Below are 26,744 nucleotides of genomic sequence, written 5' to 3' on the forward strand. Positions count from 1 at the left end.
AGGTCCTTCACGATCTTCCTGGCCTTGGTCCGGCACCGCCTGCTGTAGATTGAGTGCAGGTCAGGGAGCTCGGAGCGGATATTCATATCTCTTACGATTCATGCAAATCAATTTGTAAATAATGATGGAAATTCCAGTTTGAGGAAACAAACCGCAAGAGAATGAAAAAAACTTGTGGTATTAGGCAAGATTTTTTATCAATAACAGTTTCCTCAGCTTGATTCATTTTCAGCAGCCTGTGTCTACATCTGATATGTGTTCTACCTTGTAGCGTATCCTTTGCTAAGACTGCAGAACTTAAGATGGTAAAGTTGGTCTGCTGGTCACTAGGTTGGCTTACCACTTTGGTTCAACTTAAAATTTCTCAACAGCTGTTGGATTTCTCCAGTGTGTCCTACTAGCTCACTGCTACTATTTTAGTGAAATATATCAAACAACGAGGATGGATTTCTTTAAAAAGCCACAGATGTTCAGATTTTACTAAGGATAAATAACAATAACACTTCATCTTGACGTCAAGAAATTTGTGACTTCTCTCACGATCCGACTAGGAAATCTTTCACTTGTTGAGCAAATGTGCAAGTACTACAATATTTACCATATTAGGTTTTAATTTTTAGGCGATAAATATTATGTCCCCTAGCCACACAAGGGCTGGTCTGGAGTAGGGATAAATGGAGAGGGTTGCATTAGAAAGGACGCCCGTCATAAAATCCTTGCCAAATCAAACATGCAGATCAAGACTAAAACAATAAATACCAAGAAGGCCACACATTTTAGTTAGGTTCTGGCAACAAAACCATTTATTTTGATTTAGGGAAAGGTCACACTTTGGGTTCAGGTGGATGTAGCTGACATGATGCCACCCATTGGTTTCTTAAGTCCCATTTTGAGCAACATTGCCATCTTGGTTGCAACCCCCCCTCCCCCCAGATGTGATGAGGAAAGGGTGGGTCTGACTGAAACCGTCTCTCCCTGGGTCATGACTTGTCATTCGCAAGTGGTTAGCTAATGACTTTGCAGTTTCATATCACTGACAATCCTCCATTTTAAAACTAGGAATGACCAAGATTTTCAAATGAAACTTCATCTTCTATTCAGTATGACCCAAAATGAGTGACTGAGATCATAATAGTCATGTGCCCATGTTTTTATACTGTCTAAATTTTTTATATAACCTTTAACCAAGCCTTCAGGAGCATATCTGAACCAATAACAGGTACCTCTTGTTATCTCTCACAGCGTAAACCAACCCAAACCTAAAACTGAAAGTATTACAAGACAAAATAAACTTTTCTGATTTAAAGCACCAAAGCCACACTTCTTAAAGTAGCTACTGGCATAGATTAGCTCATAATGCAAATTAGCTAGTAGTCTGTGTTGCGTAATTCTAACCTTAAAGGCACATTTACCTTAAATTGCAATGTGGTGCAGTGGATTTGTAATATCATAGGCCAGTCATGTAGCCTTACAGGCCTACAACTACTCAAATCAAACATCAACATGTAACGGCTAAGTCACAGCACGTAGATTTTATCTTTTGTCCAACCCAGTCAAAGTAAAAAAAAAAAAAGAAAGTCCATTATGATAGAGAGGGGTAAGCAGCCTATCAGGATAAAGCCCATAGTCATTTTAGGAAAATATCTTGCCACTTAAACATAAACATAATCATCGTGAGTGCTGCTGCTAGTTTCTTCAGATGTTTACACAAAAATAGAGTTCCAGCAGACGTGCAGGGCAGGTTCATGTTACTTTGATTTTAAACAGCTATAATGCATATTTGAACACATGCATGATGTGTGGCACAGTCAGGAAGTGGTGATGAAACAACAAAGGTTTGAAAAGGAGAAGTGCGTCTGGCACCGCGCAGACAGTCAGACACACTGAAACTTGACTGGCATGAGGTAAGAACACAACTAGATTTCACATTTTCCACTACATGTTAGCTGGTCGCAAAAGAACGCCAGGTTAGATGTTAAAAGTGCTGCAGTTACATGTAGATGATGAGTCAAACGTGAGGAACTTAAATTACAAGACATATTTCATTTATTTATCTATTTTTAAAATTTATTTACTTATTTACTTCTAATTAATGCTTACGTTAAAAGTCAGGTTTCATTGTATATATAATGTGCTTTTTTTATCTTCATGCAAATTATTTTGATCTGAGTGCAAAGGGCCTTCAGCTTGCTCGCTGTAAGGAGGGACTCTGCAGCCAGCGACACGTAGTACACGCAGTCAAAATCTGCCTGTTTTTTTACATTAGGTTTATTTCAGTCGAGTGTCATGTCATGTCAGAGATGTATATCACTCAAAATAGAACAGGTGTCAGGTTTGTCCATCACAACCTGACACCAACGCAATGAAGAGTAGAACATGTGACGAACCACCTGTTCATTTGTTTTCAACTGATATTAAATCAGTAAACACTCCGAGGTAAATGGGAATATTGTTAGTGTCCAAACAAATAACCTCAAATAGAGAACCACTTAACTGTGCTGTCGCAGATTGCAAAACTAATACAATAACAGAAAGTCATTTCCTTTGAAATCTTGATCATAATATATTCACAATTTGTTTCTAAATGTCGAAGTAAAATGAAAGTTACTCCGGCCTGTACTTTACTAAGACTACCATTGCTACTACTTTCATGAGAATCAGGAGGCTAAAGGTTAATAATGTTCACGGTGCTCTTGTTTGCTATGTTGTTTATACCAGAAACAAAAAAACAAGTTCACAGTTCCTGTACCCACACAGCTGAGAGGTTTCTAGTGGCTTGGTATAGTGGCGTATCATACTGCCGTTTCTGTGTGGGAACGAGTAACAAAAACAGGAAAGACAACTTAAACTGTTCTTTGAAATCCTGGCAGAGATGTTGAGATAAAATTGAATCCAACTGTTATATTGCAGTGACATCATGACCAACAACATGTCAGTGAACTGCAGTAAAGAGTTCGACCACGTGGATGAAGTGATGAAAGTTTTGGAGCTGGTCTTCTATATTCCTATATTTGTCGTCGGTCTGATTCTCAATATTGCAGCGCTGGCGGTGTTCTGCGGCCTTCTGCGAAAAAAGACTGAATCTGCTATTTCTGCTATCTACATGATAAACTTGGCTTTGATGGACTTGGTTCTCCTGTTGATTCTTCCCTTCAAAATGCATGCCACTAATCACAAGTGGCCCGCCAGCTTCCACGGACTGTGTTCAATTTTGGAAGGGCTTTATTTTTATGGGATATATGGAAGCATATACATCATTATGTGTATAGCTGTAGATAGATGGGTGGCTATCTGTCATCCGTTTAAATCCAAGCAGTTGCGTTCACCCAAAGCAGCTATGGCAACTTGTATAGCCGTGTGGATGCTTGTGTCTGCATCAGTCATTCCAGTCATCTGTAACTTCAGGAAAAGCAAGAGCAACACATTTCATTGTTTCCACGAGTTTTCACCGGAAGGCTGGAAACCTCCCATCATCATCAGTGTGCAGGTGTTTGGGTTCATTGTGCCTGCACTGGTGGTGGTTTTCTGTTCAGTTCAGATCATCTGGACACTTCAGCAGTCTGGTCAGCACAGCCCACAGAGCCGGGCCTGTGTGAAGATCATCTACAGCGGGCTGTGCGCGTTCCTGGTGCCTTTCACTCCGAGCCACCTAGCCATCTTCCTGCAATTTCTGGTGAGAAACTCAAGGCTCATTTTATGCTCATTTTAAGTGTAAAGAAACTGAAACAACAGTCCAAAGCATATCACCTTAGGGTCCATTTAGTAGCTGTCCTTTATCACATTTATTTCAGCAGGTAAACATTTAAAATTTTGATGTTTAAAGTCTCGAACTCCTTATAATCCACTGGGTAGCCTGAATCAGAAAAATATAATGTGTACTGAACCTATTTTATAAAGAAAAAAAAAGCTTATTAATATTTCAGTTAAAAACATTTAACTTTCTGCAGCTTTTTTACTTTGATTTGAGATTTATGTTGAGTAATCATCAGAAAAATTCAGGGGGGGGAGGATGCTGCAAATGTTATGACTCAGCAGCGCTTTTTATGTCAGTAGCACATATGATATGACAAAACAAGCCTAAATGGTTGTAACCACTGGGGTATTTGTTGAGGGGTACTTGTGTTTAATTTTGATACTTGCAATAAAATTCTTCTTCAAAAGTTGACGTTATTAGAAATTATTAGAAATTAATTATCAAACTGGAGAGTATGGCAAGTGCGTAAGCATGTGTAAGTACTGCAGATATGCACAGAGAGGATCTTCATAGGAAAATTCACAGATAGGACCTGCGCTTCACACTGCAATGCTACCTCTGCTACAAACCAAAAGTGTCACACATGATTCTTTGATGGTAAACTAATGTTTCCTTAACACACATACTTGCAGGTGCATCAAGGAGCATTTCAGGACTGTGGCACCAAGGCCAATCTCAGCCTGTTCATACAGATTGCTATGTGCCTGTCAAACATCACCTGCTGTCTGGACGCCATGTGCTACTACTTTATTGCCCATGAAGTGAGGAACACCAGACACAGCTTAAGGATGTCAATACTGAGCCAAAGGAGAGCCACCAACAGCACTTCTGAACGGGAGAGAGGCGAGTCAAGTTGAGACAAAAACTGTCCCTAGAGGATCACTGATGTGATGTTATGTTGTGTTAATATAGCAAAACGAGGCTAAAACCTTGTTTTGTATCAGAGCAGTAAAGCTGGAGACAAGTCAATAGTGGACCCAATAGCTGATAAGCATAGTGTCACGCACTAAAAGTAATTAACCTGCTCGTAAGGAAGCAGGTCAGAGTGTAATCTAAATTAACCACACAGCTGAATGCAAGGCTGTATGATCTGATCCAGCAGCAGGAAGCCAGTAGGCACCTCTCTAACCTCAAAGCGCTCTAATGCGTTAAATGAAGGCTGCAAAACAACCCATGAACTAAAAAGCCACAGTCTGACATGCTTTAAAAAATCATTAAAAGCATGAAAAGGTCACTCAAACCTGCAAACCAACAATGAGTGAGAAAGTGACAGGGACAGGCAGCATGACTCATTTTAAAGAACTAAAAACTGATACTGGCGGGCAGTTCAAAAATGCCTTTGTGATATTATCTAGGACTGAAATCAAACATGCACAAAGACGGCTCTTATTAGTCAGAATTCTCATCAAAGACAAAATAGATTAATTGTTTCAGACTAAACGAATTTAACAGATGCATAATTATTTTTTTTATATTCAAAAAAGGTAGCTAACCGTAATAATAAGCATATTTTAGTCGTGAATCTCTAATCTATGAAATGCAGATTTACATAAAAAGTAAACAAAACGAAATTATGCCAATATATCTAATTAATTACAATTCAAATATGCATATTTCCTTGATGAGTACACAGATGAATCAGGGTTTATAAATCACATCCACAGGTATAGCTTTAAACATATGAAACTAAAAACAAAACATTAGCAATAATTTCAGTGGTTCATTTCATTTTTTAAAACATTAAATAATACAATGGATCCTAAATGGTTGTAAAAAATTCTCACTGCAAAATAAGTAACAATATCATCTATATTTATTAAATAATAATTAAATGTAAATGTTTAATCAGAAATACAGCAACAGTCAAATATAGAAATAAACACGGCCTGAGGAAGAGTAGAGAGGATTTTTTTGTGCGTTGTTAATAGATTTTGCATTCATTTTCTGTCTTTTAAATCTCATAAATTATACTAAAAAAATATAATATAAAAAAAATATTAAAAGTGACATTATTATAAGAGAGGACTAAAGCATTTATGATTATTGCATTAAGTGATCTGTTTATAGTTTTGCAGATGAAAAGATACTTCGTATGCTTTTTTTGCTTTGTTTATAAACTGATATTGTTAGCTGTAGCATTTCATATTTAGCTGTACTGAACTTTGTATTTTATTTTTAGATTGCAACCTTAGGTGCATAATAGTTTTATTGAAATGTTTAAAAACCGTAAGTATGTAGTCCCAGCCATGCGTAGGTCACTGCTGAAAGAACTGTTTTCATATTACTGTTTGGGTTTATGTGAATGCTGTCACATGAAAAGTCAAATGGAAAGCTGCTTATGAAGCACACAGAGCTGTCGCTGACCATATGTTGCCGATGTTGAAGGGTCATTTTGTGTTTTATGACAGCGTGCCTCACTTGTGGCTTAACCGTACCATAATGTTGTATTTAATGTATATATCTTTCATAAAAATGTGTGAAAAGCTCTCTTTGAAACCATCATATGCTGGTTTCATTGCATTACCTGCATATTGAAACTTTATTTTATTATAATTTAAGTTTCTGCATTTTGTACTCAATTGTATTTTTACTTGTAAAATACTTTTGTGATCCCTGCATCTTGAGCCAACCCACGGAGTTTGTCGGTCTGGGCTGTTTTCCTTTTCTTCATAAGTTTAAAGTCAAAATAAAAACAATGTGAAGACAAAAACAAAAAGGATTTATGAGTGAATATTATGAATATTTATCCTAAATATTTAATTAATGAAATGCAGCCGGAAACTAAACTTTTACCTAAATATTGCATTTTTGTAACTATAGTAACTGCTGAATATTTAAAAATGTACACTATTAAATGAGACATTGTAAAGTAGGCTGATCAAATCACAAAAGTATTACTCATCAGTTTTGAAGGGAAATAACCTGAACAGATTATGATGTTTAATTGATAACAAAGCTGCAGATGAAAACTTTCAGATATTATCACTGTATTTTTGTTCCATTTCGGTGAGAATGCCACAAAGGCAGTGTAATGCTGTGTTGTTTCTCCTACTTTTATCAGTACTGTTCAGCCAATCTCCAATTGATCTAACCCACAGCCTACACAGTGATTATGAGCCACCGAAACTGTTGGTGAAGAACATTCAAAACATGACCAAGAAAGTTTGATAATTTATTCTCAAAGCAGCAAGATTTTACAAGAAAAATTGACTGTACAGCGAAATACAGTACCCAAGACAGTGAAATATGACAACAGATCACAGATCTCTCTCTCTCAACAGAATCAGATTTACTCCAACTTATACATCAGAAAGACAGCCCAAAATCTTTTCCTTTTTTAAGCTGGGACGAAACATCAGAGAACATTATAATGCCAAGATAGGAAAGATTGGGAAATGGCAAGAGCTGAAGACAACAGGCAAATCTGAGTGAAGAGGAGGAAGAGCAAGACAACGTGAGTTTTTAGCCTTTGATATCATCTACAGTAAGTGATCTAGACTATAAAGCGTTCTTTATAAATAATTCATATGTCCTTAAAACCAAGCTTGTAGCATCCCTGACTGCAGACTTTGGTTCCTTCTGTCCTTCTACAGCACTGCTACTAATTACAGTCTAAAGCCGTTTATATCCAAGGAGTAGGAAAGTGTGAGAAGAACAAAACTAAAAGGCAAACAAGAAAGAAATGATCATCCACAAAACAAGTTGATCTCAGATAAAAATCTATGCATGTAACAATATGAAATTAAGAAGAAAATCAATGTACAGAATATATTGCTTAGTCAAAGTTATATACACCACTCATTATGATATCAACCAGCAAAGTAATATCTTAACTACATGAGGTATGTTTCGCCATCTTCCGACATTCAAAACAACAACAAAAAAAGTAACTAAAAATAACTTAATTGAAAAAATACGAGGACAAGTATAAAAATGAAATGAAATCAAGTCCATTGATGTAAATGTCACAAACTTACATGCACAGGTTAACACGTTCTGCACGACATGACAAGCTACAGATATATCGAAACAAATCTATAACATTATCCAGGAATCCGTTTAAATTAAAAAGACATTAACATAGTACACGGACATTTCAAAAAAATAAAAGCATAAACAAAAACATTCCAACTGGATCTGAAACTAAAACTACGAGACAAACGCTTGCTCTTAAAGTGCAGTTTAACGCTTAAGGAATTCAAGAGGTATGGTTTAAATTGGCTTCAGTGTTGGATGGCTGTGATTTCCACCTCAGATTTAGAACCGGTCGCAGATCACAGTCTCGACCACAAAAGTGTTCTCAAAGTGGCGGATGCTGTGACAATTCTTGGTCTCACGCCTCTCAATACCTGGAAGAGGAAAACACGACGCATTTAGAAAATCTGTTCAGAATCGAAAGCGGACATTTGTTCACATGCTTTCTCAAGCTACTCTGCCTACAACGTCCATTTTGAATCAGCAGAAGCCATCCCCACAAATCACGTCCATATATGTACGCAGGGGGAAGTTTGTTGCATCATTTCTGAAGCTCTAAACCCAATCAAAGGCAGCGACGACACAGATATCACTCATCCGAATCACAAACACCTCCACAGAGTGTGTGGATGTGTCCACTGCACTACAAGTGACTCACATAGCAGGAAGTTCCCAGGCTGAGCCCACACAAACACACACACACACAATAATATTCAGGCTCACAAGCTGGTACAGCAGCATGTTACACTGCAGACGCACTGTCTCAAGTGTTCAAAGGAAGACCCTATATGGTCCCCGTTGATATTTGCTTTTCTGTCACTCTCTCTTTACTCCTACACACCAACTCTGGACACTGGATTCCCTGTGACTCAGTGGAGGAACATTTTCCTCCTCAGGTACAGAATTTACAGCAAACCAGCACACGTCACTTGACTCAACATCTGACAAGAGCTGGTGTGAAAAAGAGGGTGACGAAAAGCGGAAGCAATCCTGCACATGTCACTACATTATTTAACATTTCATATATACTCCGAACAGACTGGAAAAGGAAGTGAATATGTCAACTCACGTTGGCGCTGGCTGCGGCGTCTGAGGCGGTAAGTTTCTCTGCCGTAACAGAGCCTGTGAATGAAAGGGCCCAGCTGCCTCATGTTCCTCACCCTCCCCGTCACCATCATCTCCTCCTGGATGATGTAGGTCTGAGGAAGGTACGTCCCTCTCTGTGGCAAAGAGACAAAAATGAATCACTCGACTGATCGGTCTGTGGGAGGAACGCTGCCAACAGGAAAGTGGGAACACACTGTCCTTCACTCTCAGACAGCCATTTATCTCTTACAACCACAAGTGGCATTAACAGCTAATCCACTGCGTGTCTCACCTTGACATTGACGAGCAGCTCCCACAGGTTGCGTGGTGGCATCACTAAGGTTGTGTTCAGCTCGGTGATGTAGCATTTGTCCAGTGCGATGTCGTGATAAGCTGTAAGGCCCTGGAACAGAGAAAGAGAGAAATCGTGTTATGCCTTAATCAAACGCTTACAAACAAGTGTAATGAGAGGAAAAAACACGCAAAGACAAACACCTACCCTCTGAAAGTCGTGGATGATATCGGCGGGATCGCTGCCACCAAAACGTGGCACGGGTACGCTGATCTGCTCGTAGTTGTCTTCAAGGTAGATGCCGACGTTTTCCTCGAGTTCTTGCCGCCCCCTCAGAGGAGCATACACAGAGTCCTCAAAGATAACCCGACAATGGAACAAACTGTCTTCTGGGATCTGCTAATGGGATGCAACAGAGCTGTGTCAGCATATGACGTTTACTTTCAGCTGTGTGATTTTTACCCACTGTGTTCAGGATGTTATTTAAGAAAAGAGGGGTAATTGCTGACTAACCTGAGGTATATAGTAGTGGCGATAGATAAAGACAGACGCCAACACCAGTCCTATCAAGAAAACTGCCAGGCCCAAGGCAAGGCAGCACAGGCCGGTTGGAAAAGGCTTCTTTGGCCTGACTGGGTGAACCGACTGCCCCTGTAAAAAGAAAAAGCAGACTGGTTAGAGTTCAGATCTTAGATCTTATCCTACATCCTGGTTCTTTTCATAGTAGTGTGTGAAAGTTTTTAAGAGTAGTTTAAATGATGCACTGCAACTCTGAATTTGCTTTGTGCAGTGTGAAATATTTGTATCTAATCCTATCACACTCACACTGCTTTACTTTCATACCCAAAAGCCAAATTTGTAACAGAGTTAATTTTGAAAAGAAGCAAGTGCCATGTTGAGATCTGGTAGACGTACGACGGACATGAATAAAGCACGCCAGATGCCCACCCACAGTCTCTCAGTCAATCTGCTGCCTCTCCCTACTACTGTTGCTATGGTGAGCGGAAGCATGCTCTGACGAAGATGCTGGCACGTGGCCGTCTGGGTCTATTCTTAGAGGCCTACTTCCACGCTCCATATTTGCAGATATTAAGTCTTAACTCCCTTGGTGGGAGTTAAAAATGAGGACAGTTGCGTAGAGCAGGAGTCCCTCAGAGGCGGGCGTATTAATAGATCTACACACATTGGCTCTGACGCCTAGCCTGCCATAGCAGCCAATGGAAATCCACACAGCCTTTCACATCCTTCTGTTGACGTAACGAGCATTGGTAAAATATGTCTGCAGAAGTGATAGGTGCGTCATCTGTGCAGTGTGCTAGGGGGGAAAAAAAGACGAGAAGCTTTATGTGAACATCCATTATGTGCCAAATATCTAATTATGTTCAACTCTGGGGATGAAGTCCAGAAAGGAGGCTAAGAAAAGCTGGTGACAGATCTGACTTCCCACTCAGCTAACGCAGGTACAAGCCGTTCTGCAAACCCCACTTTACACAAGCAAGGAAAAAAAAATCAGTGTTTGAGAAACTACATCTATGTAGTTAAATTACATGTTTGAGAACTGGAGACTGAAAGTGTTGCAGAACTGAAATTGAGACAGAACTAAACTCCTCAATTTTTTTGAAATAAACTCTGAATTTTCCAAGTTTTATCTCCTCTAATATATTCATCGAAAGCAGGAGCTATAAAACAGCTAGGTCAAACCGAGACTGACTTTTTATACTGCTAGTTTCGGGAGGGTTAAGCTGCCTTTACACACACACTTTGCTGCTTGATTACTACCGCTCATTCTCATCTGCTCTCCGGCACTACCTGCAGGACACACGTGGTATAACACCGTGACATTACAGACTAGTGCAGTATCCACATCTGACAGCTCTATTGTTTCCTCACAGCGACAAAAGAATAAACAAGCCCAAGGCTATCTGTACGCTGACAGCGAGAAGCCTGAGATTTTTATCTTATACATGCACACTTTATGAACAACTTGGTAAAATGATGTCCTCTTTCTGCCAATTGCCCACATGTATACAGGACTGCCTCTTCTGCAGTGTGCCTCCTAGCTGTGGCTAAACAAGGTGATGTAATACCAACATCCCATAGGTGGGATTGCATTGCAATGCTGGGGCTGTTCCCTTGTTGTAATATTAATGCACAATAAAACATTTTTAGGCTCAGAAACACTACCACTGCCTTTATTAACCTTTAAGCTTGTAGATAAGGGTGTAATTATATTTTTTAAGAAAACAAATGCAATATCTAACTTTAAGCAGTCACTGGCTTTTCTTTATAATCATGTTAATCACATAAAATCCAATCCCATTAAATGCCATGATGCATGGACAAGGAAAGCGAAACTAATTATATCAAACTTTATTTTTTGTAAGCTATAGCCTATGCAGAAGTAAAAATCTACTTATGCTATAACGAGACAAAAGACAAATGCCGCAGCATGAAACAAAGACAAAGTGTGCAAACTCACGTGAGCCTGAGGTATAATGATCTTGTCCTCATCGTTGTCTTTTTCGGGCTTCTGCGCCGACACTGGCTGGAAAGTGATCTTCACCATGTTTGTTTGCTCAGTGTGTGCTTGCTTTGTCTCCTATCTGATTCAGTGCGCTGGTTTCGTCCACCGGACCGGGAAGATTATATAGCGCCGGACCAGGCTCGCCCCCGGGCCTCGGTGACCTCACAAGAGCGTCTTCTCTGACGAACAAGCAGTGTGTGGGTCTCAGGGAAAAGCCGCCTCGCCGCTGTCAAGATAAGAGCCGCTATCGGTCTTCGACTTTTAGAAAAACGCTAAAAATAACAGACTGTGAGCTTAGTTGCTTCCTGGTGAATATAATTAAACATTTAAAGCGGCTTTAGTGGAAAAAATGCTAAATTTACCTCGATTTTGAGGATATTTGGCTACCAAGTGCCCTTATTTTGAAGACAAGCGCCCAATATGGAAGTGCTTTCCGTATTTTATTTAAAGCTGAATCTTCTATTCTCAATGTTCTCAACACTACCATCCGGAAATATTGTGATGTTTCAAACTGGCTGATCCAGCTACTACACTGCAATAAAGTTATCAATAGGTCAGCACTACTTAGTAGTAAGAGAGATAATGCTGCTCAGATGTCCATAGGCTCATCAATGCATATATAATATTTTACAAGGTGTATTACTTGGTTAATATGCCATATAATCTAATTTATATGAATGTGGTCACAAAATGTACTTTGTAAGACAGATTAAGAATCTATAATACGATTCTAATATACAGTAACAGTTACTAATATATAGTAACATTAAATTATTCATTTCTTTCTAGTGAACATCACAAGAAATATGCTAATCAGTAATATATGCACATTTTTTACAGCCATGGTGTACACACAGCTCTCATCTCCTTGCCTCAGTAATCATTACAGCATCTATGAGTCACTACAGACATAAGACTTGCAGCAATGAATTAGACAATATAGGAAATTTGAGCTGATAGTTAGTGATAGAAGCGTGTCCTTAAAGGGTTACAACCCACACCACAGCAAAGTGAAGTCCTAATGCAATAGGGATGATCTACTCTCCACAGTGTCATCACTGTTTTCTGGTCTTGATAACTTTTAAAGAGGTTCCAGGCGCTTTACACATAAGAGTGGTCCATATTCTCCGGGACCCATCTAGTACTATAGATGGGGTGATGCCTCACAAGCTCCAAAAGACATGAATGTGTGGACTGGCAAACATACGGTCTATAGCCCTAGGAGCTGTGGCTCAAGTGGCAGAGTGAACCCCAAATTGATGCTGATCTGAATGTGTGTAAAATTTTAGAAAAAGCACATACAGAAAAGCATAGTATGGATGTGTATACGTGAGACTGAGTGAATGAGACTTGTAGTAGAAAGCACTATGAGTGCTCAATTTGAGTAAAAAGGTGGCTTTGAGGCGATTGTTATGATTTAGCACTATATAAATAAGTGTTTACTTCTTCCCACTCCCTTTCAACATGTAAATTAATCAGAACGGTAGCAATATTGAAATGTATTGATTTTTTTGTATAGTATTTTTTTTCTCTCTTATTTTCTTTTCTATATGTACCTGTATATTGTTTACATGTTTGAAATAAATTACCAATCAATCAATCAATCAATCAATCAATCAATAAATAAATAAATAAATAAAACTGAATTTAATATAAGTAACATGTTTACCAAAATTGATTGAATGTGGTCAAAAGCTATTGAAACTATTTTCTTTCACCCACTACAAACTAAAACCTTCAGAGTTGTTGACATTACCTTTGCAGCCTCTTTGTCCATATTTTGCACTCTTATGTCTGCATGCTGCTCCATGGTTAAGACATCGTGTGTGACACAATTTAAAGTGACCACATGTGTTGGGGGGTCGTTGCTCGTTCAACAATTCACATGCAAATGAACCCACTGCACACAGTGCATTCCCCACCCCACCCAGTTTCCTCCACTCTGTGCTCACTGCTGCTGGGATCGCCCCGGCCATCTGTCCCACTGACGGCCTCTAACGGCTCTTTGGATTACACACCAACTAACCAACCTCCAGTCTGGTCGGCTCCTGGCAGCGCCTGCAAAAACATGGCCCCCATCAGCAGCAGCACACACGGCCTGGACAGAGTGGATGATTGCGGTGGGGTCAGACCTGACAGAAAGGTAAGATCCCATGTGAGGATTCAGAGCTACTTTGAACTGGGGGAAAAACAACTCAGTTTTCCTTACTGTTGTAGATAAGAAAACCTCTGGTTGAGAAGAAAAGAAGGGCTCGCATCAATGAAAGTTTACAAGAACTCAGAGTCCTTATCGCCGACGAAGACGTAAGTTGCTGTTGTTTATGTAGCGCCATTGCTCAACAGCAATTAAACTGATGAGTGTGTTGTGGCTAAGCTAGCTTGTGTTCCTGATGTTTGTTGCTGCAGTTACAGTCAAAGATGGAGAATGCCGAAGTGCTGGAGATGACAGTGAAACGAGTGGAAGGCACTCTTCAAAGGCGTGCTCAAGGTAAACCGTACATATAAACCTTATTTAACTTTATTTACTTGAGTGTACAGTATTAACCATAAGCTTAATTTAAAAAAAAGAGACATATAAACAGTAATACAATTTACAAATCATTCTTCCGCCAAGTAATATAGTTCTTTATAACTAGTAAAACTACTGATTAATTCATTGCTCTTGGCGGATTAATATTTTAATCAACTGTACTGTGGCCGCCACAGGTGCGCTTCGACCGTGGCGCAGCCAATCAGAGCACAGAGTGTCTGTTAGTAATTACACGTTAGAAACTAAGGTTTAACGGTCGTTTCCATCTGTCTGTCCACAGAAGCAGACGCTGTACACCGGGAGGCCTGTGAGCGTTTCGCTGCCGGATACATCCAGTGTATGCACGACGTTCACACATTTGTGTCCTACTACCCGGGGATTGACCCAACAGTGGCAGCGGAGCTGTTGAAGCACCTTCTGGAGAGTATGCCACTTAACAACAACGAGTACCACCGAGTGATGCTCCCGGACATCGTAGCGGACAGCCCTTGCTATAGCAGCACTTGGTCCCTGTCTGAGAGCATTCACACAGCCCTGGTGTCCCCGGCACCCTCCACCACCTCCAGCGACGACCTCTGCTCTGACCTGGATGAGACCGACTCAGAGCAAAGCCAGGTTTCTTCTGAGGAGGAGGCAGACGGTCAAGAAGCGTTGCCCTGCCTAACTTGCTCTAAAGCTCTGTGGAGACCATGGTAGACAATTTAAGGTGGAATAGGAGTTTGGGTTTTTTTGTCGAAACAATAGCTTGGGTTAGAAATAGGCCAACACTGCCTGAATGGGCATCAGATAAACTCTTCGTAAAGATATTCTAATATATCTTTACAGAGCTTAGTGACCTTGTTTGGGCCTGCTGACTTATGTAAATATGTACTTGTTCAATATAACTGCTGTATAGAAAGTAGACCCCCACCAGAAATGCACTAATATGAGTGTGTGTAAATTATTTCCTAATTAGGATCTGTTGAAAATTCTATTTATACATGTCAGTTGACTGCTAGTAGGCTACCTCATCTAAGTTAAGCTAAAACTTTTAAATAAATATTTTAGGGGGGAAAAAAAAGACTTGTACTCCATTTGTGCAGCAGACTCTTCAGGAGAAAAAAAAACCTCATTTCACACACAAGAATCCCACTAACCACCCACCCACGGCTGTTTCCAAGATATTTGTTATTACTCTGCAATTGTGGACCATTTGTGTGCACAGGCTCTCCAAGATCCCTTAGCACGTCGTAGGCATTTGTGAGGTGTGAAATGAGTAATCCACTCACTCCCTCCTTATATAGTCCTGGTTGAGAACTTGACAAATGGAATTTATAACTCTGCTCGACTCGTTTTTTAAATAACGTGGGCACATAACCTGCACAGTCATGACTCTGGAATAAGTTTGGCTTTGTATTGCGCTGTGATATCCACAAACAGTCATCTTTTTCTTTCTTTCTTTCTTTTTGCAAGTTTGGAGTGGTGCACAAGCCTGTGGAAGTGAACATAATTTTAGGCCTGTGAAATCTAAGCATGTCATCTCGTAGCAGTGGGTTAGGCTGCCATTGCTGCTGACTTTCACAGCTCGCTTGATGTCAGACATCACTTCTGTGGTCTCAGTGAGAGCCACAGACAGTGTTCTGCATCTGCACCACCTAGCTCCTACTGCTAGGCATGAATAAGAAAAGCCAGCAATCCTAAAACAAGTCTATTCATATGCCACGTGGAGTGTGAGTCACGTCTTTACACCCCACCCCCGACTTAATAGGGGACACTGGTGAAATGAGAAGAAAAGGACTAATACACTGTGCATTGAATAGTGGAGCATTCTCCTATTTAGCAGATAGAGTAGTAATTATACATCGAGGTAATGCAATCAGGTAAGATTTCGATCTGCTTTTGTTGTTCTTTGTAATCCCCCTTGCTAGAAACAAGATCGACACACTGTTATAATAAATATCAAACGGTGTTACCATACGATAAAGTTAGAAGGCCTATATTTTAAACTTTAAGCATTGGTATTTTTATAGTTGTTTATTTATGTAAAAAGGTGATATTTCGTTTTAAACCCAGCTGTGACCACTTAAATTAATAACAAGCTTTCTCGAGTGCAAGAAAGCACAAGTAAATTATCATAATTCAAATTATAAACTACTAAATGACGACCCATACATCCTTGTTTTGGTCCTATTATTTGCTAAACTTGATGTAGTCCGCTGTGTTGTGACCAGACCGTATTAAAATATCACCGTATTAAAATATCACCGAAGGTATAGCTGTCCGGGGGGGGGGGGGGATGTTCTTTCTTTTTCTTTTTTTTAAGCATGTTCGCACCTCACGCTCAGTTTGAAGTAAGTATGAAGGTGTGAACAAGGGTCGCTTTGATCAGGAGGATCTGCGCAGAAGTCTGTTGTTTCGGTGGTTGGACAGACAGACATTTGCATTGCGAAGGTAAAAGTGACGACAGAGAGAAGCATGAGTCTTTTTACTTTAACATTTAAATATGTATAAGACAGGCGGCAGCAGGGGCGTTCCCAGGATTTTTAAATGGTGTGGCACAAGGGGGAACCCATAATAAGGCAAAGAGGGGAGGGCACAGGTAGTCAGATTATTTAATCAGAGTTAAAAATCAGTGTAGGAATATGCTGTACAAAACATGGGGCATGATTTCCATCCGACTTAAGTAGCTTAACAGTGAAGATATAGTATAACAAAAATATAGTTAACTAAATGTGTTCATTGTGTGGAATGACACTTTGCAGAATTATATTAAAGCCTTACTTATTTTGCAGATAAATCATATGAAGTACAAGACAAAACATTTGTATCCAAAATAAAACTGTACTTTATTCAAGTAAATATATCAGGTTACTTTGCTATCCATATATTCATCCAGGGATTTGGGGCACTAAGATTAACAGAATTGTAATTAAACTGCATTTAGGGCTCTGCAGACACTGTTGAGAAAAACTGTAACAAGCTAAGTTTAAGATGTCGGAACATTCTTTTTTTTTTTTTTTTTTCCAGTCTGCAGAAATCATCCCGTCTCTTCCTTATTCGTCGTTGTTGGACTGGCAAAGAAGGTGCACGACACACTTTGCTTTAAGTTATGCAACATTTTATTTTGAGAAAAGTTAGCAAACATAGTGGAATCATTTCCTTTAAAAAATAAGAAAAACAAAAATAAAAATGTGTATGTCAGTGTCTGTTTGAAGACCACCCCCCAAAAAACTTGAACAGTAACGAGCTTCAGTCTGTTCAGGATGTTCCTCTCCTTGTTTATGATTGCAACATCAGACCACGTCGAGCGTCATGCAGCACACTTCAAAACTGGGGAAAACCACAATAATCTCTTTACAATAACCACCCACCCTAAACATGCAGCTCGGTACTTTTCAGTTTGTGATGAGCGGCTTTCCTAGTGTTGATTATGGAATTCACATTTTCAAAATAGAGCTTATAATAAATAATATTAATTCTTTTGGTCCAGTTTGCTTTTTAAACTTTTTTTTTTAATACTATAACTTAAAAACACATTGACTCATTTATAGAGAAACAGTTATCAGTTATTTTATGTAAAAATATAGCCTATACATATGCCTAGAGTCAGAGAGTGTTGCAAACACCAACACAAGCTTTGAAATATATTAAAAAAAAAAAAAAAGAAATCTTTAAAGTGAGTGTCACAGCTGAAAAACAAAAATGCTGCATTTCATCAGAAACAGATGAAAGGAAATCTGCTGAATGAAAAAAAAAATAATCTAGAGCTGCTTTTAGTGACGTGTCACCAAATGACAGAAGTGTAAAAAGTTTGAAATGAGCTTTTTTTTTTTTAAAGTATGACATTATGTGAATCAGTGTAGCATATGTGCCTCACACCCCCACCTCAGTGCAAACTTAAATCAACTCCATCACTTGATCAGCAATGCTTGTACTACATTGGACATCTTTCCCCTCTATGTTTAACAGCTGAGATCCCCCAATTGAATACAGGCATCAGCAGAATGAATATCAGACCCACAGGAGTCTCATTTACATTCTTCTTTATCCAACCCAGTGGGAAGAAATATACAATTTAAGATTCAAAAAGTTACCTTAGTATCAGATTTCTTTCAACTATAAATACTAAACTGCAAAGTGCACTTGTGCTCATTTGGTGTCTGATGTGTATGAATGACAGAAGTGTCGTTGCAACTCGGGGAAACGCCACGAAATACTGAATTCATCAAACACCACAGAGCCACCGAGAGCAGCCCCCAGCTGACTGATGTTTGTTTGACCTCTGTGGTGGTGCCTGGCATGCGAGCACACTTTCTCTTTCCCTTTATTGGGCTCAGCATCTGGTAATCAAGTCTATATAAAAACCATTAAGAGCCGCACGTGGCAACATGCTACAAAAGGGATGACGCAACAAACAGGCGCAGTCTTAGAGACCAGCAATTCCTCAAGCAACAACACAGTGAACAATTAAAAAGTAGATTAAAATATAATGTAATGAATCTACTACACATGTTCACATTCTACAAAAATCTGGACTGTTTTATCCAGTTTTCTTGCTGGCACCTACACAAGAAGAACTCACAGAACAGCAAGAGAGAAACAGTAAGAGCACATTTAAAACTGGTCCCTCTTCAAAGCCTGTAAGCCAGTGGCTAACAAAGTCACTCTGGACACTTTGAGAAGCTTATTGTGCCGCCGTCTGTGTTTGACAGTCGGAGGCCGAAGGAGAGCCGTGGCAGGATATTCCGGCGGTCTCAGATTCATCGAGGTCTTGGTACGGCTGATCCTGTACCGCCGTCGCTGCCTCTAAGGCGTCATCACACCAGGAGCACATCTGGAAAAAACATGTTCAGGTGTAAATGAGGCATTATGTTTACATTAACAGTGGATATCTGAACTGGAAGGGGTATTCAATTCTACCTTGATATCTATGGCTTTGGGTAAACCTCCCTTCTTGATCCAGGGGTGAACCTCGATCAGCTCCTTCTTCTGCTCTTCAGAGAAGCGCGGTTGGCTCTTCTGCAGCTGCCTCAGTTTCTCTTTGTCTTCTCTCAGCACCTTTTCAATATCACTGCAGACACATTGAAACGCACAGACACGGTCACGATTCAGCTCACACGTGTGACAAATGCTCAGATAAACAACACTGGAAGCTTCGATTTGCATGCTTATGTTGCACTTTTGGATAATTTATTACTTTTATGTTCGAACAAAGTTTCGCTGTCAGGCTCCTCACACCCAACACAGCAGATCTCTTTTGTTGTGAGGATTCCATCTAGTGGTCAAAAGTCTTACTACAACCATCAGGGTTGGAGCTTCTGTGTCATGATTACAGATTGCAGTTTCTCTTTTCCTCCACATTTACAAACACTGAACACAAAAAGTTTCCGTGCTCCCTCTTACACAGAGATGATGCAACACAACAGGAAGATGAACATTTGCTACCACAGTTAAGGGAGTGTGTGGTAGATGCATAAAGAGTCTGAGTATATCAAGTGATGCTGCCTGAAAAGGGTTCATTGAAAGTATCGCATCTTCTTTCTCTGGAAGATGTGGTAGTCAGTCAGCATCCCAGTAGAAGCCTTGTAGACTAGCACTAATCTAATCCTATTAGAATAAGGATGCCAGAATTTATATTGAATATTTTCTGGGCAGTGGGCCTTTTCTGTAATTTAACACATTTATTTATTTGTACTGACAGATTTCTTGCATTTAAATGGTAAATGGCCTGTATTTGTATAGCGCTTTACTTAGTCCCTAAGGACCCCAAAGCGCTTTACACTACATTCAGTCATTCACACACACATTCACACACTGGTGATGGCAAGCTACACTGTAGCCACAGCTGCCCTGGGGCACACTGAGGCGAGGCTGCCGGACACTGGCGCCACCGGGCCCTCTGACCACCACCAGACAGCATCATCATACGACAGCATCATTTCTTCATCGTGCAGGAAAAAAAGGAGTCTCACTGTTGACATTGCACTTCTTTTTATATTAAATGGGATTAAATGTGTAGTTAAACATCTATTCAGCCAGTGGTTCACCTGAGATCAAAGCTAGCTAGTGATGAATGTAAAGCAGTTTTACAGGGTGGGTTAAAACTGCGCATACGCTTTCCAATGGTGGGGACTCGGTTAAACATGTTAAACAGTCTTTTAGCAAGCTGTTGCCTTCAGGCATCCCACACCAAGTTTCCTGCACACGCACACAGCCTTATCACTAGTGCATTACTGAGGAACCTTCCATTACAAACAGATGGTGAATAACTACCACACCACAGTGTCTACAGGGCCATTTATCCTACTCCTCACTGGCTGAGCCCCATTCTCCCACTCACTGCGAGGCCAGCTGATAGGTCATCATGACCTTCTCATCTGTGTTAGCCATGAGCAGCCACAGCGGGTCCTGCAGTACATACTTTGTGATATGGTCGCTCTGCTCCATTCTGCCGCGTCTTCCATCTCTGCCGCTCACATGACCTTTGACCTTCTGGCTGTGCAGTGATGAGTCCACACTGCCAAAGTATTTGCTACTGTTGGTGCTTTCTGAGAGGAGCCAAAGAGCAGAGTATTGTTAGAGGCCAAGTAAGTTGATGATCATATGACAAATTATGTAGTTTTAAAAGCTTTCCATTGGCCTACCTAATAACAGGACATTTATCATTGAGGGGACAATGCTTATTTTACACAGGCTAAATATTAATTTCGCAGAGTTTTGGAAACCTTTCACTTCCTACCTCTACCACGCTCACTCTGTACTGTGTGGTTCTCTTTAATGATGAGATTTCTCAGTTCAGTTCTTGACACTTGGCTATACAAAGTCATCACAGCATTTCCATCTCCTGCTCTTTAAACATCAGCGGTTCTTTTTCTCAAGTCTAAACTGATTTAATTTTTTTTTAGCAGGATGCTTTCTCAAGTGACAACTCGAACCCTCGCTGAAGTTTTTATACTGTGTGTAAATTGAAAGAAAACCCTCAGTTTTTAACTTGATTTTGTTAGCTTTGCAAAGTAAGAAGTTAAAGCACATCATTCCACAGCTGTTGTTTACATTATGGATCAATAAAAGGTCAGCTTTTCAGGTGGGCTAATAATACTAACTCTGGTAATTTTTGTCTTTCTTTTGAAATAATTCTGTTATTGTATGCAAACAGAAATAATTTATGCTTTCTAAAGAACGCTACTGCGTTTAGAAATGTTAAACATTGCTTGCTCTGTTAAAAAAAAAAAAAAAAAAAAACTTGGACAAAAACTTCAAACCTGTATAGCAATCACAAGTTAAAACACATGGTTATAACTGTAGGACTACCTGAGACTCTGCTGGCTGACGTCCTGCCCTCAGATGTCCCGCTATTCGAAGTGCCGCTGGCTGACGTTCTGTAGCCCATGGACCCTGAGGTGGCTGAGCCGGTGCCCGAAAAGGAGTCCTCTTGGAGGATAATGTTCAGCATGTCACTGGATGAAGAGTTGGCATCGCTGTTGTTAGCGTCACATTGCGAGCTTGTCTGCAAAAACAAATATTGAAGGAACACCACATCAGAGGAGCAGGATTCAGGTCCTCACACTGAAGCATTCATTACACTCGCAGACACCGTTTCTCTTGCCGTTTTACATCCTGCCTCAGATTTTAAAGACTCACCTGGGAGCATGTTTCTGCTTAATCATAAAAAACTGTCATTCTCAGCAAACACTCGTTGGTTCACAAGGACCGAGGAGACCAGTGTAGTTGATTTAAATTAGATACATGATCCTGATCCTTTTCCAGCTAATTTAAAGTGAGGGAAGTCAATAATTCATGAATGCAATATGTATATTATAATTAGAAAAGCATTTGCAAAATACAGAAGATGGCTGCAAACCACTTTTCCTTTCTTCATTATATCATCTCGGTACAATACAAACGACAATACCCCCTTCCACATGTTTAATTGTGAATCAGGTTCCCACAGCTGTGGAGGTCATGCTAAAATCAGTGTATGTGCAATGGAAAAAATACGAAGGTGAACCATTTAGAAGTAGCTGCATCAGTTTAAGCGTGGTCTGATCTTCATCAAAGTAACAATTCTGAAAAATGCATTTTTTTTAAAGGACTAACACACAAATTAGTGTATCGTCTTCAGTAATATGAAGCACATAGTTCAAACACCCACAGTATAGTAGACCCATGGGCTACAGGCTTTAAAAACCCCACTGGAGATATCCAATCCAGTAAGTCAAACCACACTGTTGGCATGTGTGAAGAGAGAACTTGACCTCTGCATTGAATCGCACTTGTTATTAATCTCTGTCTCTCTTCCACAGAATGTTTTCTATCCTGTCTTCCTTCTCTCACCCCAACCGGTTGCAGCAGATGCCCGCCCCTCCCTGAGCCCGGTCCTGCGGAGGTTTCTTCCTGTTAAAAGGGAGTTTTTCCTTCCCACTGTCGCCAAAGAGCTTGCTCACAGGGCGTCATATGATTGTTGGGTTTTTCTCTGTATGTATTATTGTAGGGCGACTGTTGTTGTGATTTGGCGCTGTGTAAATAAAATTGAATTGAATTGACTTATTTAAAAAGGTGAGAGATGAAGGATGGGATCTGCAGCAGGACGCCAGCGGAAGCTGATCTTACCGTGTGCCTCGACTTGTCAATATGACACTCTATAATGCTTTTTTTGAACTGAGGAAAGTTAGGTTGAATTGCTTGGGGGAGAACATACACGCTATGTGCGCTGTACGGTAGAAAAAAGATCATGATTTGAGTTTTTCTGGGCCTGGAAATAAACCCACTGCAGAATAACTACAAATAGAGAAAAATCTGTCCAGTATCCAGTCAGACCCCAGAGACACAGTTAAATGAACTCAAGAGAGCGCTTCACTTCAGACATCTTGTGAATCTGGCTAAGCTGAGGAAGAGAAGTCCAAAATTTGGCAGAAAAATATGCTCTTCAACCCACAGCTACCAAAAACATTTGAAGTTTCTTCTGCCAGAGCATTTCTGACCAGTTAAACATAGCATTTTGGGTTATTTTCCTTCTAGCACAACAAATACTTAATGGCTGTGTTGATTGAAAAACAGAGAAAACTTAAATTGTTCGTGTTTTGGTGTTTGTAATGGTCAGTTAAATAAAGATCAGTTCTCATTTTATAACCAATTATTAAAACTGGATTATTCCAAAGGTGCACATACAGAATACTATCCTGTAATTAACTTCCTCAAGAGGGCACGTGCCTCCAGGTTTTATTATGCTTCTTAGGCGGTTTTCATTGTCATGCTTCAGCTAAAAATCAGCGTCTACTGAACAAGCAATAATAATACTCATAAGTCATGAAAAGGAAAACAGTAACTGGAACAGTTGACATGGAATCGGGAAGAAATGGGATTTGAAAAGTGCGGAGGTTTTACGATGATTTGCCTACCTCGTTGCTGAAAGCACTCAGCCTAGAGCACACTTTATCCCAAGACAAACGCTCACAGAAACAGGCTGTACCCCCGAAATACAACGGTCCTGGAGGACCAAGGAGACTGAGAGATGGCTAAAGGGTGTAAGGAATAATAACATGATTAACACACCCTGGGCCACATTTAATCGGAGGAGTTTTTACAATAGCAAAACAGAAGTTATTTAGTGGAAATAATTTTGGATAAAATCACTGTCATAACGCCATTAAAGCCCACAAACTGAGATGCATATATAGTGAACTTTATGGGGGAACATGCCACAGCCTATAAAGGGAGCCCACGACGTTAAAATTCTTTGACACTGTGGGCTGCTGACAGATTAAGAAGGATCCAGGTGGGAAAAAAACAGGACAAAGGGAAGTTGTATTTCCTTGTTTACCTGATTCAGTTCCCTCTCCTTAGGCTGGCTGGCACTTGCTGTTTGCTCCCTCTCAGCTGCAGTATTTCCTCGTCCTCCAGAGGGGAGCATCGCGCCGTCCTGCCTGTCCACGTTCAGTTCCAGCTCCAGCAGGTTAAGGGGTGAGCTGCAGCGTGACTGGAATAAGCAAGGGGAGGCCTGGCCTTCAGCTCCTCCAGACTGTGGCGTTGAGGACCGAGACTGTCCTTCAACGGAAGGCTTAGGGATTTCCGAGGATGGTGGGAAGCAGAATGATGGAGTTGAGCTGCCTGCTGCTTGAGGAGGAGTGAAATTGGTCTGAACGTTGAACTGAGTCTGACCGCTGAAGGAAGGTGGGAATGGAAAGGCAGCCTGAGCAAAAGGCAATGTTTGGGTGGGGAAGACCCCAGTCTCTGCTTGGTACACTGGCTGCTGTGGTGGAGGACCGGGGCCCATTACAGGGTACAGGTAGTTAGGGAGTACTAGAGCCACAATGGGGGTGACCATGGGGGAGGTGTAGGGAGCAGAATGGATGGATGAGGGGCCAGGAGTGGCTTGAGCACCCTGGCTGTCCCTAAAGTTTTGTGTAGTGGTATCTGTCCGTGGACCTATGGACTCAGCTCTGGGGTAAACCTGGAGAGGGTAGCCTGGCATCACGGTAGGGTAGGCCATGGGAAAAGCCGACTGCGTTGCCTCAGAGGGAGACCAAGATGTCTGGTTAAGGCTGTAGTTTGGAAAAGAAGGCCGCTGCAGCTGTGGTCCTTGATGGGACGCTGTGCTGTCGGAGGACTCGACCTGTTTAGCCCTCTTTGATTTGGTCTTCTTATTCCGCGTGCTTCTCCGTGTGGTTGGCTCTGCAAACGCTCCACCCTGTTTGGGTCGAACAGCAGGTGCAACTAGACGATCAAGGAAATGAAAAAAAATATTTTATTTAAAGTTTTCATGAAAATTTTCCTCACGCATTGTCCGAGTGGACAATTTACAGATTCCTCCTATGAATAATAGGATAGGAGAGAGTAAAAAATATTGTTGTAAATATCATAAAAGTTGGAAGCAGGTGATCTAAACCACATAAAAACATCCTTGCTGCACCGAAACAAATATACTGTGCAGTCATAGCTAGTGGAAATATAACAGATTAAGGTTGAAACAGGGAGCCAGTCAGTAAACTGTAGAGAATATTCCTCATAATATTTCTTTGTCACTTTTTTTTTTCTTCAAAATAAAACTCCTCTAGCTTTGGGATTGATTTCAAAGTTAGTTTGTGGCTGTTACTCTATTTCTAGTCTTTTTTAAAGCTGTGTCACCATCTCCGAAGATGTTTAATCAATGGAATGAGTCATAAATTATAAATAGAGATTAAACAGGTTATAAATAGACATGGACGTAAATTGCAGTGAGCCAGAATTATCCTTCCTGTGTCAGTATGGGGTTGGTGTTTAGTTGTACCATCGCTGCCGATCTGTTCTTTCTGACGCTCCAGGTACTCGGAGCAGTTTGCTTCGAGGGGGGAGAGTCTGCGAAGCTCTCTGAAGTGACACAGAAAGGCCTGCTCCTCCTTCTGCGTATGTGCTGCCAAAACCTGCTTGGTCAAGCCCAGCTTCTTGTAGCACTCTCTCTCCTGACTGGGAGGTGAAAATGCACACGGAGGAGCCGCAAGGTTCTGGATGGATTCGGCCACTTCCCCTGCGCCCGGTACGTCCTCTATGATCTCTGCATGAATGACAGCAAGAGAATAACTTTAATAAGCTGTAAAGCAACAGAAGGTGGGGTTTTTAATGCAACACAACATTTTATTATTAAAAGCGACAAAGACAAAAGCAACATAGAGAAAACAATGCAGTAGCCTACACTGGAACATATAATGACACACTGAAAGAAAGGCTCACACAAATTGGGAACCACGTTCAAAGCCAACAGTCTGTAAAGCAACTGCACAGTTAAGACATTGCAGTGAAGTACAACAGTTACAGCCAATGAATATAGAGAAATTGGGCTGAGGTATTAAGATGAAGCGGTGCACAATCAGTGAGAGTTTTGCTGCATTTTTGCATAAATAGCTCAGTTCATTTTCAGTCGATTCACTCAGTACAGCACATAGTATGCGTTGCAATATCCTATACTACACGTGTTGTACCTCAGTCCTCTCCTTCAGAGAACAGAAGCTATAGACATAACTGTTGGTTTTGTTATTCTGAACTAAGGTGGATTATTATGTTACATGTTTGAACTGCAGAGTAGCTTTGCATGGTTTCAGTTTAAGATAATCCTTATTTAATTCATACTGGGCTTTGGTGCAGACAATCGAGCCGTTTTAGCTTTTTGCAGTTTTTCCTACTGACTGTCTAAACTCTCTGTAACTGAGTATATTTATGGCAGTCTAGTGTGTTAAACTGCCATAGTGTGTGTGCATGTGTCTTTGTCCCCCCCCATCATAAACCTTTGCAGTTATTTCAAATAGGACACAAACCCACTTCATACATACTGGAACTTGAACTGAAAATTTGCCATTGTTTTTTTTTCCTGTATTGAAGGTTTTGCTGATAAACTACAGCATCACAAACACACAGACACACATAAATCAGCACGTACACATACAGGCTGCATTTACAGTGCTGTGAGAAGCCATTTTCCTCTGATTTCTTCTATTATTGAATATTTTTCCACACTGAGACGTTTCAGATCTCCAAGAGGCAGAAACGGATTTTTTGCATACATGAAGTAAAAAGCACTAAAATATCCACAGTAATAGGTTTAAAAAAAACAATCTGTTGCATCCGTTACAGT

The 26,744-nt window shown here is 40.4% G+C and overlaps 4 protein-coding genes across 7 annotated transcripts in view; 2 read left to right on the forward strand and 2 right to left on the reverse strand.

Annotated features, from left to right (window-relative positions):
- Positions 1-1,844: 1,844 nt before the first annotated feature.
- On the forward strand, positions 1,845-6,426 carry LOC309693150 (G-protein coupled receptor 55). Its single transcript, XM_082512154.1, has 3 exons — positions 1,845-1,904; positions 2,911-3,673; positions 4,387-6,426. Exons 1-3 carry the CDS (start codon positions 1,900-1,902, stop codon positions 4,609-4,611), a joined length of 993 nt encoding a protein of 330 aa, XP_082368280.1. The 5' UTR covers positions 1,845-1,899; the 3' UTR covers positions 4,612-6,426.
- Positions 6,427-6,913: 487 nt separating this feature from the next.
- Positions 6,914-13,478, reverse strand: LOC309693152 (integral membrane protein 2C-like). The gene is made up of 7 exons (XM_082512156.1): positions 13,388-13,478; positions 11,587-11,857; positions 9,621-9,758; positions 9,315-9,506; positions 9,108-9,218; positions 8,799-8,949; positions 6,914-8,103 (listed from the first exon to the last, which is right to left on the reverse strand). Exons 2-7 carry the CDS (start codon positions 11,671-11,673, stop codon positions 8,012-8,014), a joined length of 771 nt encoding a protein of 256 aa, XP_082368282.1. The 5' UTR covers positions 11,674-11,857; positions 13,388-13,478; the 3' UTR covers positions 6,914-8,011.
- A 2-nt stretch (positions 13,479-13,480) lies between these two features.
- On the forward strand, positions 13,481-16,099 carry LOC309693151 (transcription cofactor HES-6-like; the record flags this gene model as incomplete). The annotated part of the gene is made up of 4 exons (XM_082512155.1): positions 13,481-13,774; positions 13,849-13,935; positions 14,038-14,119; positions 14,442-16,099. The coding sequence occupies 4 exons, from the start codon at positions 13,481-13,483 to the stop codon at positions 14,855-14,857; spliced, it is 879 nt and encodes a 292-aa protein (XP_082368281.1). The 3' UTR covers positions 14,858-16,099.
- Positions 16,100-17,236: 1,137 nt separating this feature from the next.
- Positions 17,237-26,744, reverse strand: part of per2 (period circadian clock 2) — a 33,394-nt gene continuing 23,886 nt past the window's right edge. For 3 of the 4 annotated variants that reach the window (XM_082512139.1, XM_082512137.1, XM_082512140.1), the window contains 7 exons: positions 25,407-25,670; positions 23,961-24,853; positions 23,539-23,655; positions 21,452-21,647; positions 20,562-20,688; positions 19,061-19,211; positions 17,237-18,974 (listed from right to left, as the gene is read on the reverse strand). In XM_082512139.1, the coding sequence (XP_082368265.1) occupies positions 18,825-18,974; positions 19,061-19,211; positions 20,562-20,688; positions 21,452-21,647; positions 23,539-23,655; positions 23,961-24,853; positions 25,407-25,670 (1,898 nt within the window). In that variant the 3' untranslated portion in view covers positions 17,237-18,824. The remainder of the gene's footprint in view (positions 18,975-19,060; positions 19,212-20,561; positions 20,689-21,451; positions 21,648-23,538; positions 23,656-23,960; positions 24,854-25,406; positions 25,671-26,744) is intronic. The other variant, XM_082512138.1, reaches the window with a different exon arrangement.

Source organism: Aulonocara stuartgranti (assembly GCF_965226115.1).
Source record: "Aulonocara stuartgranti genome assembly, chromosome: 18".
NCBI classification, from domain to species: Eukaryota; Metazoa; Chordata; class Actinopteri; order Cichliformes; family Cichlidae; genus Aulonocara; species Aulonocara stuartgranti.

Excerpts from the sequence above, each read along its gene's own strand:
- LOC309693152 (XM_082512156.1), bottom strand. The coding sequence starts at position 11,673 with ATGGTGAAGATCACTTTCCAGCCAGTGTCGGCGCAGAAGCCCGAAAAA. Across the intron at positions 8,950-9,107 it reads AGCTGCTCGTCAATGTCAAG|AGAGGGACGTACCTTCCTCA; the intron begins GTGAGACACGCA and ends TCTTTGCCACAG. Across the intron at positions 8,104-8,798 it reads ACGCCGCAGCCAGCGCCAAC|GTATTGAGAGGCGTGAGACC; the intron begins GTGAGTTGACAT and ends TTCCTCTTCCAG.
- LOC309693150 (XM_082512154.1), top strand. Across the intron at positions 3,674-4,386 it reads CCATCTTCCTGCAATTTCTG|GTGCATCAAGGAGCATTTCA; the intron begins GTGAGAAACTCA and ends ACATACTTGCAG.